This window comes from Epinephelus fuscoguttatus, linkage group LG3, assembly GCF_011397635.1.
Source record: "Epinephelus fuscoguttatus linkage group LG3, E.fuscoguttatus.final_Chr_v1".
Taxonomy (NCBI): domain Eukaryota; kingdom Metazoa; phylum Chordata; class Actinopteri; order Perciformes; family Serranidae; genus Epinephelus; species Epinephelus fuscoguttatus.
The window spans coordinates 4109637-4122036 of record NC_064754.1 but is presented as its reverse complement, the minus strand read 5'-3'; the positions used below and the strand labels follow the sequence as shown (position 1 = coordinate 4122036).

The window sequence follows — 12400 nt, the reverse complement described above, 5'->3', positions numbered from 1 at the left end:
TCAGTTTGTGGAGTTGATCTGAACATAAAATGTGTCTTTACAGTCTGAAATCAAGACTGTTGTTATCAATATTAATGGTTGTAAATATGTTTGGGATAGTTGTTGACTATTTCCTTTTTAAATGAGACATGAATATTGAGAAGTGGGAAGGATTATATAAGTGTACACTTCCTCCTACTCCTTTTCGAGCATGTCTGTTGATGTTTTGTTTTCCTTTTTTGTTTTGCTGGAAATAGTCATTCATTTAGAGTAATATGGTGGATTCGTGGGTCTTTAGATTGGTAAATAATGACAGGATATTAATGGGTCGAGAGACAAACTAGTCTTTACATGTTTATTGAGACCATTTTGAAATTGTGCAGTGGTCCTAAGTTGAAGCAGCTTGTGTTCAATGTGGAGCTGTCCCTTTAAATGCTGCTGTGGTGGGCGAGGCTTGCCTGAGCGCGGTTTTTGGTTTTATGCTAGTGTTTCCGGAAATAACGGGCAGTCACGTTGTCACTGCTCTTGTCACCGGCTTCTTGTACACACCGTTTCCTATTTAAACGACAAGACTGGGTAACATAATTAGTTATATTCTGTACAGCGATGACGAATGGCGTGCTGCTAATCTTCACCTTTCTATGTTGCGTTTTTGCACTGTCTGCCGAAGCTGGTAAGTTTAAATATATGGAGCTAACGTTATGTTTGGCAAACAACTAAATGCTAACCAGCCGGCGTAACTTTAAAGCCGTGGTTGACGTGCTGTCAATCTCAATCTTTCTATGTAGCGTTACCTTGGAGGCCAACGGTATGTTTGGCTAACAGCTAACGGTTAATAGCCATCATAACTTCAAACCCGCGGCTCAAAGTTGTGCGACACTGCTCCTCAATGTATGCTAACTACTCATAGACCGCATTAGCTTTAAAGCTTGTCCGCGTTGGCATTATTTGAGTTTATAACATTGGTATAATGTCGATCACTATGTTGACAAGTATAAAGCATTGTTAAAGACGTGTTTACTGTAGTTCATACTGACATGCTTATAGCGTCGTTAAAAAGTTCATGGCAAAGTTTAGCTAGCGCCAGCATTAGCACCTGTTAGCTAACTCGGTAAGATGAGCTAAGACGCTGCTTCGAGCAGGACCTGTACTACATGGTTTTTAAATCATTGATCCGGGACGACGGCATTTATGTGAGTGACAAGGGGTCAGGAGGTACGGAAGCGCATTGCATTCACTGGATATCAAAAATTAGACACCTTATCTCGTAATTAGGAAAGGTGCCACATTGGCCACTGCTTCGCTCAGAACCACATAATGCACATCTACGAAGGGGGGTCGGAGCTAACTTACTGTAACCAGCTGCCATTCGGGCGGTGCCATCTTGACTATATTCCATATCTTTATCATACTGTGTATATGTTGTAAATAGTCTCGTGTGTGTGTGTACAGTAATTCAATTTAGTGCCTTACTTTTACTAAGGCTATATATATGTATATATATATATATATATATACATATATATATATATACACTGTATACACATTTTCTATTTTTTAATCTTCTAATTTTCTTTTATCCAAGCTACATTGTCACCCTCCCTTTTCTGTCTGTGCTTTGAGCTGCTGTGACATGTGAATTTCCCAAGTGTGGGGTTATTAAAGTTTTTATCGTATCTTATCTTATATCTTAAATTATCTTATGAAGAGGTAAATTCATGTCTATGGGTAAATTAACAACTTGGTTTCTTTACGACAAGACGGTTCCGTTGCCTCAGCTGTACTCCTAAGATTTTTAGCAGGTGCCGCACAGTTCTCTGAGTCACTACCAAACCAGCTTGGTTGCATTTCAGTTGCATGAATTTGTATCCATGAAGCATCCCGTGTTGGTTCAACTGCTCCTGCAGAAAGAGAGCAACATCCAGCACGTCACTAGAAGGTAGTAATAGCAGATTAACTGCGATAGAGCCATCATTGCCCACTGATTAGCGAGGATTTACAGGCGACAGGAAGCTTTTCTTTTTCTTTATCTTATCTCATAATTACGAGATCCTGATCTCGTAATTATGAGATAATTACAAGATAATTACGAGATATGGTGTCTAAATTTTTTTTATCCAGTGAATGCAATGTGCTTCCGTAAGGAGGAGATTTAGGGCGTTCAAAAACGTAAAAAACTTGCGTCGTGGTGCGTTTATGGTATCACCAAAATATTACCGCACAATGGCAGGTAGCGGTTAATATGGGGAAGGGGCATGGGGAGAAGATCCATATTTGATACTGTTGAGACATTTATAAGTTTAGTGTGGAGAGTTGAAGAAGTGCATCAAGCTTGCTAGATATGAAACTGTCCCATAAGTAATTCATCACAGGAGGAAGAGTCCTCTCCTGTAATGGGAGGAGGGGATGGGGTGGAGCAGCACATTTACATTTTATTCCACCTCTGAACTGAAAAACACCAACTCTGTCTGTCAGTGTTAAAGCTGTGTGCATTTTTTGTTTGTTTCCTCAGGAGGGCATCATCTTACTTGCCTGAATCCAACAATTAAGGCGGAGCCTGGTGGTAATGTCACTCTGCAGTGGGTTCTGGATCCCCCTGCCAACTTGTCTGCTTGCACAGTAGATATCAGCAGAGATGACCTACCTGTCCATGATAATATCGTCCACGTGTGTGTACGTGGACGGGACCATCATCGTCCACAAATGGCTCAGTACAAAAAGAGGACAACTCTAAACCATGACGACCTGCTCAAAGGAATCGTGACACTGATTATCTCTTCAGTAAAGCTGTCTGACAGTGGACAATATGGGGTCTTTGTCCCAGAACTGAATGTCAATAGTGTCATTGACCTCAGTGTTGGTGAGTATGCTGAGTTTAATACAGATTAGTCAGAATTAGGACTTATTTTACTTTATTTATCCCAATAAAGTTTTTGACCCTGATTTGAGACCGTAATCTGATTTTTGTATGTAACTCATCCTGAGAGGTTTTCTTGTGCCAAAAGATGGTCGGTATAGATTGTAATATGTGATATATATACACACAGTATGTATATTTAAAATACAGAGAGGCAGAACATGTGTGATGTTGATGAAATCGTCTAATGGAGATGCTGCTAAACTTAGTGGTGATAAATTGATATCTAGATTTTAGGAAATTATTTACATGTAGTTGTGCATTTTAAGTTACTTCATCACATTAATTATTCTTTTCTCTAACCAGATGTTTGTATGTTATAATATGTGAGAAGTCATAGTGACTTAACCTCTCTGGGCAGCTTTCTCGGACTACTAGAAGATATTTTGATCTGTATTTTCCCCTCAGTACTGACAACATCTTTGTTGTTTTATATAAACAGTACCCAAAGATGACTCCAGCACAACTAAACCTCCAGTGGAAGGAGTGACCGAGCCAGATGATCGTGGTAAGTGTCTTTGAATAAACTGAATGCCTGATCTATTGACCACACTGTGTGTTAGCTGTTTCATACTGTACAGGTTAATTTAACATGTGTTTAATTCAAACTTAATATAATGGAGAACGTTGTTCCTAAATGAGACCTGTCATTTGAAACAGGCCAACGGATCGGGTCGAAGAGAAATGATTCCAGCACAACTCCAGCGGAAGGATTGAACAAGTCAGACGGCGCTGGTAAATGTTTTGAATAGTTCTCTAGAAAACTGAAATTTCTTTGTTAGACTTAATCCTACTGTCTCCCTGAGTGCAAGATAATGTAAAGGTTATGTAAAACTGCATCATCTTGAACCTGCCTTTCTTTTGACAAGGTTTCTTGTAGGGCTGGGTGGTATATCTATTTTTTTAACAATATATTGATATTTTCAGGCAAGATATAGATTTAGACAATACCGTTTATATCGATCAGGGCTCGACAGTGCGAGCGTTTCACTCACATTTGCGACTAAAAATAGGTGTGTGCAAACTGTAAAAAATATTTAGGGGCACATGTGCGCAGAAAAAAACAGCCGAAGCAGCCTATATTTTTGTCAATAAAAAAATATGATAATCTAACTGAAAATGTTGGAGGAACTCCAGCAGCCTTCCCTCTTCCCCGTGTGACACGGTTATGGGCGGTTTTCCAAGCCACTATTGGCACATTGAATATAAGTCCCACTGTCGGCAGCGTGGAAATAAGTCAAAGTGGGGAGGAGATGGACCGGGTTAAGCGGTGGACCTCCAGGGAAGCCTGCTCCGTTCTCCCCGCAGTTAGGGACCGTTCTCCACGGTACCGCTGCTGGGCAGGGTGGAAATAAAGCCCTTTTCACACAGAGCGCGCAAAGCGCAGACCTCCGCCAACGAACCCATTCATTGTGTATGAGAGGGCGTATGCCGCAGCGTTGTTAATTTGACCACAACGCGCTGTGACGACACCTCGGTGCGTCCAGTAGCAGAGAAGAGCCTGAAGTAGACCCGGAAGCGGCCACCATGGAGCTGTAGCTCCTGAACGAGCCTGTACTCCCCCAAATCCTGTCTTGCACGCCTTGCTCTCCGCTTGCTCTGTGCCCTACCCTGTGGTGGGCGCTGTGCCACGCCAAGCTGCACACCTATTCCTTCTCCGCAATAGGTCCAAAAGCTGGGCCGCCCACACTCAAGGTGGTAGCAGTGGTGTCTCACCGACCACAGCCAATACCCAACTATCCCTGTGTGTGAATTCAGACTCTATTCCCCTCTGTCTGCAGGAGACCAGAGAGAAAGGCGTTTTTAAAAGTCTGTGTGTTCAGCTCTTAGTACATCTAGCTTCTAAGTGAATCTCTGTGGTTTGGAGTTTAGTTTCTCTCCTGCGTCCTGTTTTTACTTTACATATATGTGCTTTATTTCACTGTTTCATGTTCGCTATCCGCCGTTTTAGAGGAAGTGGAGGAAAACTCAACATTTCCTTATTTTGCTGCTTCACAATGAGTTTTCACATAACAAAATAACAGGGGACTTTTATTTTTAAGACTCTATTGGAATTAAAATAGGTTCATTACGGAATTAGCAGAACTTTATTAGTGGCCTTTCTTCAATTAAGACGAGTGTAATAATACCGCAGGGAGGAATGGTACAATCACAAACAGTGAGATGCTGATGAAGAGCTGCAGACAACAGGCTCTTACTGCACTTCTGCAAACGGTAAACTTCTTTTACCTGCCCTGCTGTGGACAAGCACACACAGGCGACTTTAGCCACGGATCAGCTTGCAACTGAACATGTAGCCCACTTTGTAGAAAACACCGGAATATATATCGTGCATCGCCACTCAGCCTGAAAATAGAGATATTTTTTTCCCATGTCCCCCAGCCTTAGTTCCAGGCAGTATGAAAAAGTTAAGAATCTGATTTTCATGATTCCCAGATCTGGATAAGTACGGAAAAAAACAGTAAATAGTGTTTGTTTGTTTCCGTCTGAGAGAATGCACGCACTGTTTCCCTTGTATTTAACTGTTTAGCGCCACTGTCGTGTAAAAATGTCCCCACACACAATTAACTAGCTGTCTCTATTTTAAACAGTAGTTCACCCAAAAATGACAATTCACTAAATATCGAGCTCGACATATGTGGTGCCGATCTGAGAGGCTACAGTTGACATTTAGGCTTTTGCCCATCCACACATAAGCACAGGGTTAAGTAGATACTATGTAAATTTTTTGGGTGAACTATTGCTTTAAGCAACCAGACTCGGGAGCCTGCAGGAATTATGAATAGAACAACCCCAGACAGGTGCTTTGATTCATCTGCTGCTGATTATTGTCGGCCAGTGTTCGTTCTAAGTAGTTTGACTGGTGGTCTCTATAAAGGCCGATCAGATGACACAAAAGACGCAAAACCGTAGCTTCACTGGTGTGGAGGTTCTGACAAACATTCAGTGTTACATTCATAGTTTACTGCTAACCTGATGTCCAGCTAACCTGCCCTGTCCCGAGTGCAGACACACCATCTCCCTCTCCTCACTAGCCACACACAAACGTCGTTTTGTCTCTGCAAGTAGAAACACGAGGTTGTTTAGGGGAGACTGGGGGCAATTTGGTCCGTAAAAGTATGGGATTCTGAAATGAAAAAATGTGTAGCAACCCTGTTTTAAACATTTTCCCTGATATTGTTTCAGATGGTGGAAACAGGAGGACTGTTGGCGCTGTTATCGTTGCAGTTGTTTTCGTCATTTTCTGCATTTTCACTGCTCTGATTCTGAACGGCAAAAAGATCAGTGAGTATAAAAACAAACTTCTGTCCCACAGCTTTATACGTTCAACAAAGATTTAAACACAGTTTTTGTTTTTGCTTCAACAGGTTAAAGTTAAAGGTATAAGACCTGTTAGGCATTCAGTCGATGTATTTCTCTCAAATTTTGGTCATGAATTTGTTAAAATCTGTGGTAGTTAGCAGTGTGGCATATCAAGATTAAACAGCATCATTACTCCACAGATATGCCTTGGGCTGGTCACAATAAATTAATATAAATTTAATATTATTGCGAAAGTTGTTGTTGCCATGGCTGTTGCAAATTATGGAGCTGTTGAATCACTAACACAGATTTGAATTAATTTGTGACCAAAATTTGAAAGGAATATATCTATTGAGTGAAAAAAGCCTTAGATCTTTAACTTAAATCTGTAAATTAAAAAAAACAAAACAATGGGAGCACAAAAAGGTGTTGCCTTTTATATTTTTGTTGAGCATATTAGCATTTAAAGCTGTAATATGTGATCTTTGTTGTGACACAAATCTCCTTAAGCTGTTTGCTCTGATGAACCCGTAGCTGAGATCAAAGACTGGGGTTGGACTGAGATATTTTTAGATATGTTTCTGTACTCTGTTTAACCAGTACACACCGACATCGATGAAAAAGGTGGTTCAAACTGCTTTCTTTGTCATCACAGAGAACTGTATGAGGACAAACGGAGGAAGAAGGGAGCAAGAGGCAAATGTGACAAACAGCACTGAATCGATTCCTCTGAGGACCACAACACAAGATGACCTGAACCATGACGGACCTGGAAACAACGTGCAAGTAGTTTAGTGATGGCTTGGACTCTGTTTGTAAACTTGGTTGAGTTGACTGGCCTCCCCAAAAACGCACAAGTCACAAGACTTTTAAATGCCAGTCAGCCAAAAATCTTGGTGTTATGAAATCAGGGACCTTTTTATCGTTTTAATATTAATCATGTCAATTGGTCATATCCATACATTTGTGTACACGAGGGAAGGTGTGCATGTGTGCATATACAGATAGTGTGACTCCTTTGTGCTCAGTGGCCCTCATTTATCAACCTAACATACAAACCAGCGCAGATCAGAGTGCAGATATCATCTTATAATAGGCTTTGTGTGTGATTCATGAAATGTTAACTAGCTGACCAGAGAATAGGCTTTGGTAAATGAGGCTGCGTCTTTTAATTATGCTGCCCCAGTATATTCTTGATTTAGAGGCCTCTCCTCGAGAGTTTACAACATGGAGAGATGTCATACAGCCAAGAGGAGAAACTTCTCTGAGCTAGAAATGGAAACGCTGACGTCCCAGCTACAGTTCAACCAGCTGCTTCTATTTGGCAGCCTAAAAAACAACATCAAATGAAGTATTGAAAGAAATCACTGCTGTGGCCAACAGCATTGCGTTGGACAATCAAACTCCAGCTGTTTATCATATTATATAATATTGATACTGTTATAGTATTTCTAAAAGATTATAGTTGACCCAGACCAAAGAGTGCCTGGCTGAACAGACGGCGGAGGAGACACAGGCACACCACCTGTGTCTGAGCTGGACGATGTAGGCTAATATAGTCGCCCAGGCTACTTGTATTTGAATTTGAATTTATTTTTTTATATGGTGAATGAACTAAAATGATTTGGTTTTGTCACTGTTTAAAAGGGAAAAAAAGATTTAAAAAAAATAGACATATTAGAGCTGGCGGTGTTCATCCTTCGAGGAGTCAGGAAACTGCCAGCTGTGAGAGCAAGCATCCTTGTGGCAGCTTTACATTTTGAAGGGATTAATATATATTTAAATGACAGTCAGAATATGGTTTCATAATAATCCTCCAGCACAGCCAGATTAACTCTGCTGCACTGCCAGTCCGTGATGACTCAAACTTGCGTACATGGGCTGGGACCTGACGTAAGATTTGTTTAGAGATGGATATCGTTAAGATTTTATCGATTCTACTAATTTAACCATGTGCCTTATCGATTTGGTTCTTTATCGGTAATCTTATAGGTTCCTTTTCTTTTCTAAATAATTGATTTTTAGAAAATATATTAATTTTTAGTTTAGTATTTATTAGTCACTAGTCACTCCTTGTACTGCCCCTGCAGAACGTTAGCTTGTGCGAGGCTAGACAGCCAGTCAACATATCGAAGTCCTCCGATAAACGCACAAGGCTTGATTTTCTTGTATTTTACTGCAGTCTTCATTTAGTGAATTTTGTTTTGTTGTAGAAAGACAAATAATCTCCAGGCAGAAGCATACTGGAAAAACATTTATCAAATTCAGGAATTCAGCTCTGTCATTGACTGTCTGTGCTCAAAGCACTCTAATTTCATTGTACAACTTGTATAATGACAATAAATGTGATTCTGAACTCGAGAGAGGCTACGCTAGCAAAGTGAACGGAGAAAAATGCAGGTAGGCTGACCGAGCACAAAGTGGTGATAGCACTTACTCTGATGCTGGTTTCAAAATCCAACAGAAAATATCTTGCTTTTAGCTTTTAAACTCTTTTTAAACCAACTTATTTACATTATTCACTTAACTTTCAAAGACAGCACATTCTTCCTAAAAGAGAGAGGCTGTGTTGACACGTTTCATCCCGTCTGCCACCAGTAGGAAACTTTGCAAAACCCAATTTGAAGCAAAGAAGCAAAAAGGCACAAGCAGCTCCAGCTGCTCCCATTTTTATATTTATTTTAGGTGTGCATGGCTGCATATCAACGGGAGTAGCAGTGGAATATTAATTTTCCTCTGCCATGTGAACAGCTCAGTAGGAATATTGTCTTTCTTTGGAATAAGGGCAAAATAATTTGTGCATGTACATGTGGCCCATGTATGCAGTATGTGTAAATGAACTTACCAGCACTCAGATCTGTCTGCTCATCTCTTAGGGGATTTTCACTGGCTCTACAGCTCAAACTACAGATTGTACTTCGCATTTTTGTATTGCACAACCTCGGACACAAAGAGTATAGACGCACATCCAGATAGAGACTGTCTCTCAAGCTAAGATCAAACTATTTCTCCTAAAATGTCATCAGAAACTTTTAGTGCGTAGTTAGAGCTTGTGAACAGGAAGTGGGCACCTTACTGTTCTCCTGCACTATAAAAACAGAACCTGAACAAACTGAGATCAAATAGTCGACCAATGAAGATGAGTTTACATATCACCTTGGGTTCGTCCTTCACCTTCTCAAAATGATCCCACACTTTGGATTTCCTGCCCGACATGTTATTAACTAGCCTGTGGAATAACCGCAGGTACCAGCCCTGGAGATTAACCTGACTCCTGTCTGACTGCTGAGTGTGGACGCTTCCTGTGTCTGTCCTTTCAAATTAAAGTCCCACATGGTCCAGTCATATAGGTTTGGATTTATTTTGACAAGGTGCAGCTCCTGATAGAGTTTCACGTTTGCTTTTTTTTATCCTTTTATTATGTGACTAAACGACCAATGAAATCTTGCCGACTAATGACCTTTCTAGTCAACTAACATTTGGTCGACTATTAGAGGGCAGCCCTAGATTAAACAGTAAAATAAAGCAGCACTGATCAAGCATTAACCAAGATTCTTTGAGTACGTTGCCTATTTCTCGCCTCTGATGTTTTGAGAAACACTCTTTATCTCACCGTTTTAATGAAATACACCATCGTATGTTACCAGCATTGTGTCAAACAGACAGGTGCACGTCAGGTCACCCACCAGCAGGAGCGTGTATTGGTCCAGTGCGCTGCAGAGCTTTCTGGTAGTTGAAGATTTTCTGCCTCTTGAGCCAAAGTGAATGCCACAGCCCTTTGTCTTTGTTTTCTCTGGTGCTGTGTAGGGCTGCAACTAACGATTATTTTCATGGTTGACTAATCTGTCGATTATTTCTTCGATTAGTCGACTAATCATTTTATCGAAAAATGTGTTAAAATGTTGAAAAAATGTTGTCGGTCTGTCTCTCCCAAACCCCAAAATGATGTCATCTAATGTCTTGTTTCGTACTCACGCCAAAGGGTTTTAGTTCACCGTCATGGGAGAGTGTGTAAAGCTGCCAATATTTGTACATAAGAAGCTGCAGTAAGAGTATTTTGGATATTTTTATAGTACTTTTCTATGATAACTGACTCAAACCGATTAGTCGACGACTGAAATAGTCACTGATTATTTGAATAGTTGATTAGTCATTGATTAGTCGACTAATCATTGCAGCCCTTGTGCTGTAGCACCCATAGTGCCTCTCTACTCCAGAGACAGCCTGGATTTATGAAGACATCTTTCCAGCATCTCAGAAATGCTTCTTAATCTGTTTCATAACTGATTCTTCTGTTACTTGTCAGTGTTTAAGCTATTTTTATGACACTTTATATCCCCCTGCTCAGAGTTTATAAGCAGTATACAAACATTTGATGAGTGGTTTGTAACACACTGTAATGTATCAGCAGATAAAAGGACATTTTAATGTCTAAATGTTCACAATTTGTCATCATGTTTAACTTTTACGAAGTTTTATGTTACAACGGTTTTACTGTATTGTTATCTATTTTAGTTGTTGACATTAACAAACTATTATCTGCATACAGCTACATTTTGTGTGTTATTATCTGATTAAATGTCTGTGTAGGGCTTAGAAATGCTGAAAAGAGGAACTTCAGGTAAAGTGTTACCACATCTGTCCTCTCATTTTCTGACTTCATGTAGACCTTAATCCAATCAGTGATTTCTTTCAGATGATTTGTAATTCTTTGACTCTAACTTTCTCATGTGAATGTCTGTCTGTACTTGTATATGTTTGCATTAGATAACGGATAGATGGAATGGATTTTTTTTTTTTATCTTTGTACCACTGAAACAATATGAAGCACTTCCGAAGCTTTAAATTAAATGTATTTCCTATATCAAGTCTGTGATTCATGCTTTCACTTTGTTTCTTCTTGATCTTCATGACTCACTGTAACAGCAGATTAAATCCACATTACAGGGTTCAAACAATAGAAAATCTTAAGTCTTAAAAACCTGTAGTTCAGTTGTAGTTATAGTACAAACCCCAATTCCAAAAAGAAGTTGGGACATTGTGTCAAATATACATTAAAACAGAATGCAATTAATTGTAAATCCCCTTTGACCTATATTTAAATGAATACAGCCTAAAGATATTTAATGTTCAAAATGATAAACTTTGTTTTTTGTAAAATATACAACTAATCTGAATTTAATGCTGCACCTGGACCACAGGTAAACTGGTGACAAATGATAGTTTCATTAATAGGTGTGAACGTGATGTGATGTGATGTGAAGACTCAGGTGTTCACAAGCGGGGATGGTAAAGTTTTGAAAAACAGCAGGGACAAACAGTCCAGCAGTTTGAGGACAACTGTTCCCAACACCATTGCAAAGAATTTAGATATTTCACCATCAACAATCTATAATATTATCATATGATTCACAGAATCCATAGAAGTCTCTGCATGTAAGAGACAAGACTGAAAACCAACACTGAATGGCTGTGACCTTTGACCCCTAAGAGGACACTGTTTTATAAACTGACTTGACTGTATAAAGGACAGTACAACATGGACTCAGGGACAATTTGAAAACCATTGTCAGTGAACACAGTTTGTTGCTTCATCTACAAATGCAAGTTAAGACTCCACCATGCAAAGTTTAAGCCAGATATCAACAACATCCAGAAACCGCTGCAGACGACTTTGGGCCCGACCTCACCTGAGACGGACTGACACAACCTGGAAAAGTGTGCTGTGGTCTGACGAGTCCACATTTCAAATTGTTTTCGGCAACCGTGGACGTTCATGATGCTGTGACACGAGAGGGTCATCCAGGACCGTCCAGAGATTGTTACCAGCTCAAGGTTCAAAACCAGAATCTGTGAAGGTATGGAGGTGTGTTAGAGCCCATGGCATTATGGGTAACTTCTTCATCTGTGAAGGCTCCATGAATGCTGAAAGGTACATTCAGGTTTTGAAGCAACATATACTACCATCCAGACGCCGAGTTTTGAGACACATTCTGCACGTGTTCCAAGAGTGCAGGTACCAGACTGACCTGCCTGCAGTCCACACCTGACTCCAGGTGAACATGTTGTTCATTATGAGGCACAAAATGTAGTAATGGAGACCCTGGACTGCTGAGCAACTGAAGCCGTATATCAGGCAAGAATGGGAAAGAATATCACTTTCAAAACTTCAGCAATTCATGTCCTCAGTTCCCAAACATT

The 12400-nt window shown here is 40.1% G+C and overlaps 1 protein-coding gene across 1 annotated transcript; it reads left to right on the top strand.

Moving 5' to 3' along the window:
• The first annotated feature begins 501 nt into the window (after positions 1 to 501).
• Positions 502 to 11054, top strand: LOC125885477 (uncharacterized). Its single transcript, XM_049571032.1, has 6 exons — positions 502 to 652; positions 2492 to 2839; positions 3339 to 3404; positions 3557 to 3631; positions 6083 to 6181; positions 6855 to 11054. The coding sequence occupies exons 1-6, from the start codon at positions 586 to 588 to the stop codon at positions 6992 to 6994; spliced, it is 795 nt and encodes a 264-aa protein (XP_049426989.1). The 5' UTR covers positions 502 to 585; the 3' UTR covers positions 6995 to 11054.
• The last annotated feature ends 1346 nt before the right edge of the window (positions 11055 to 12400 follow it).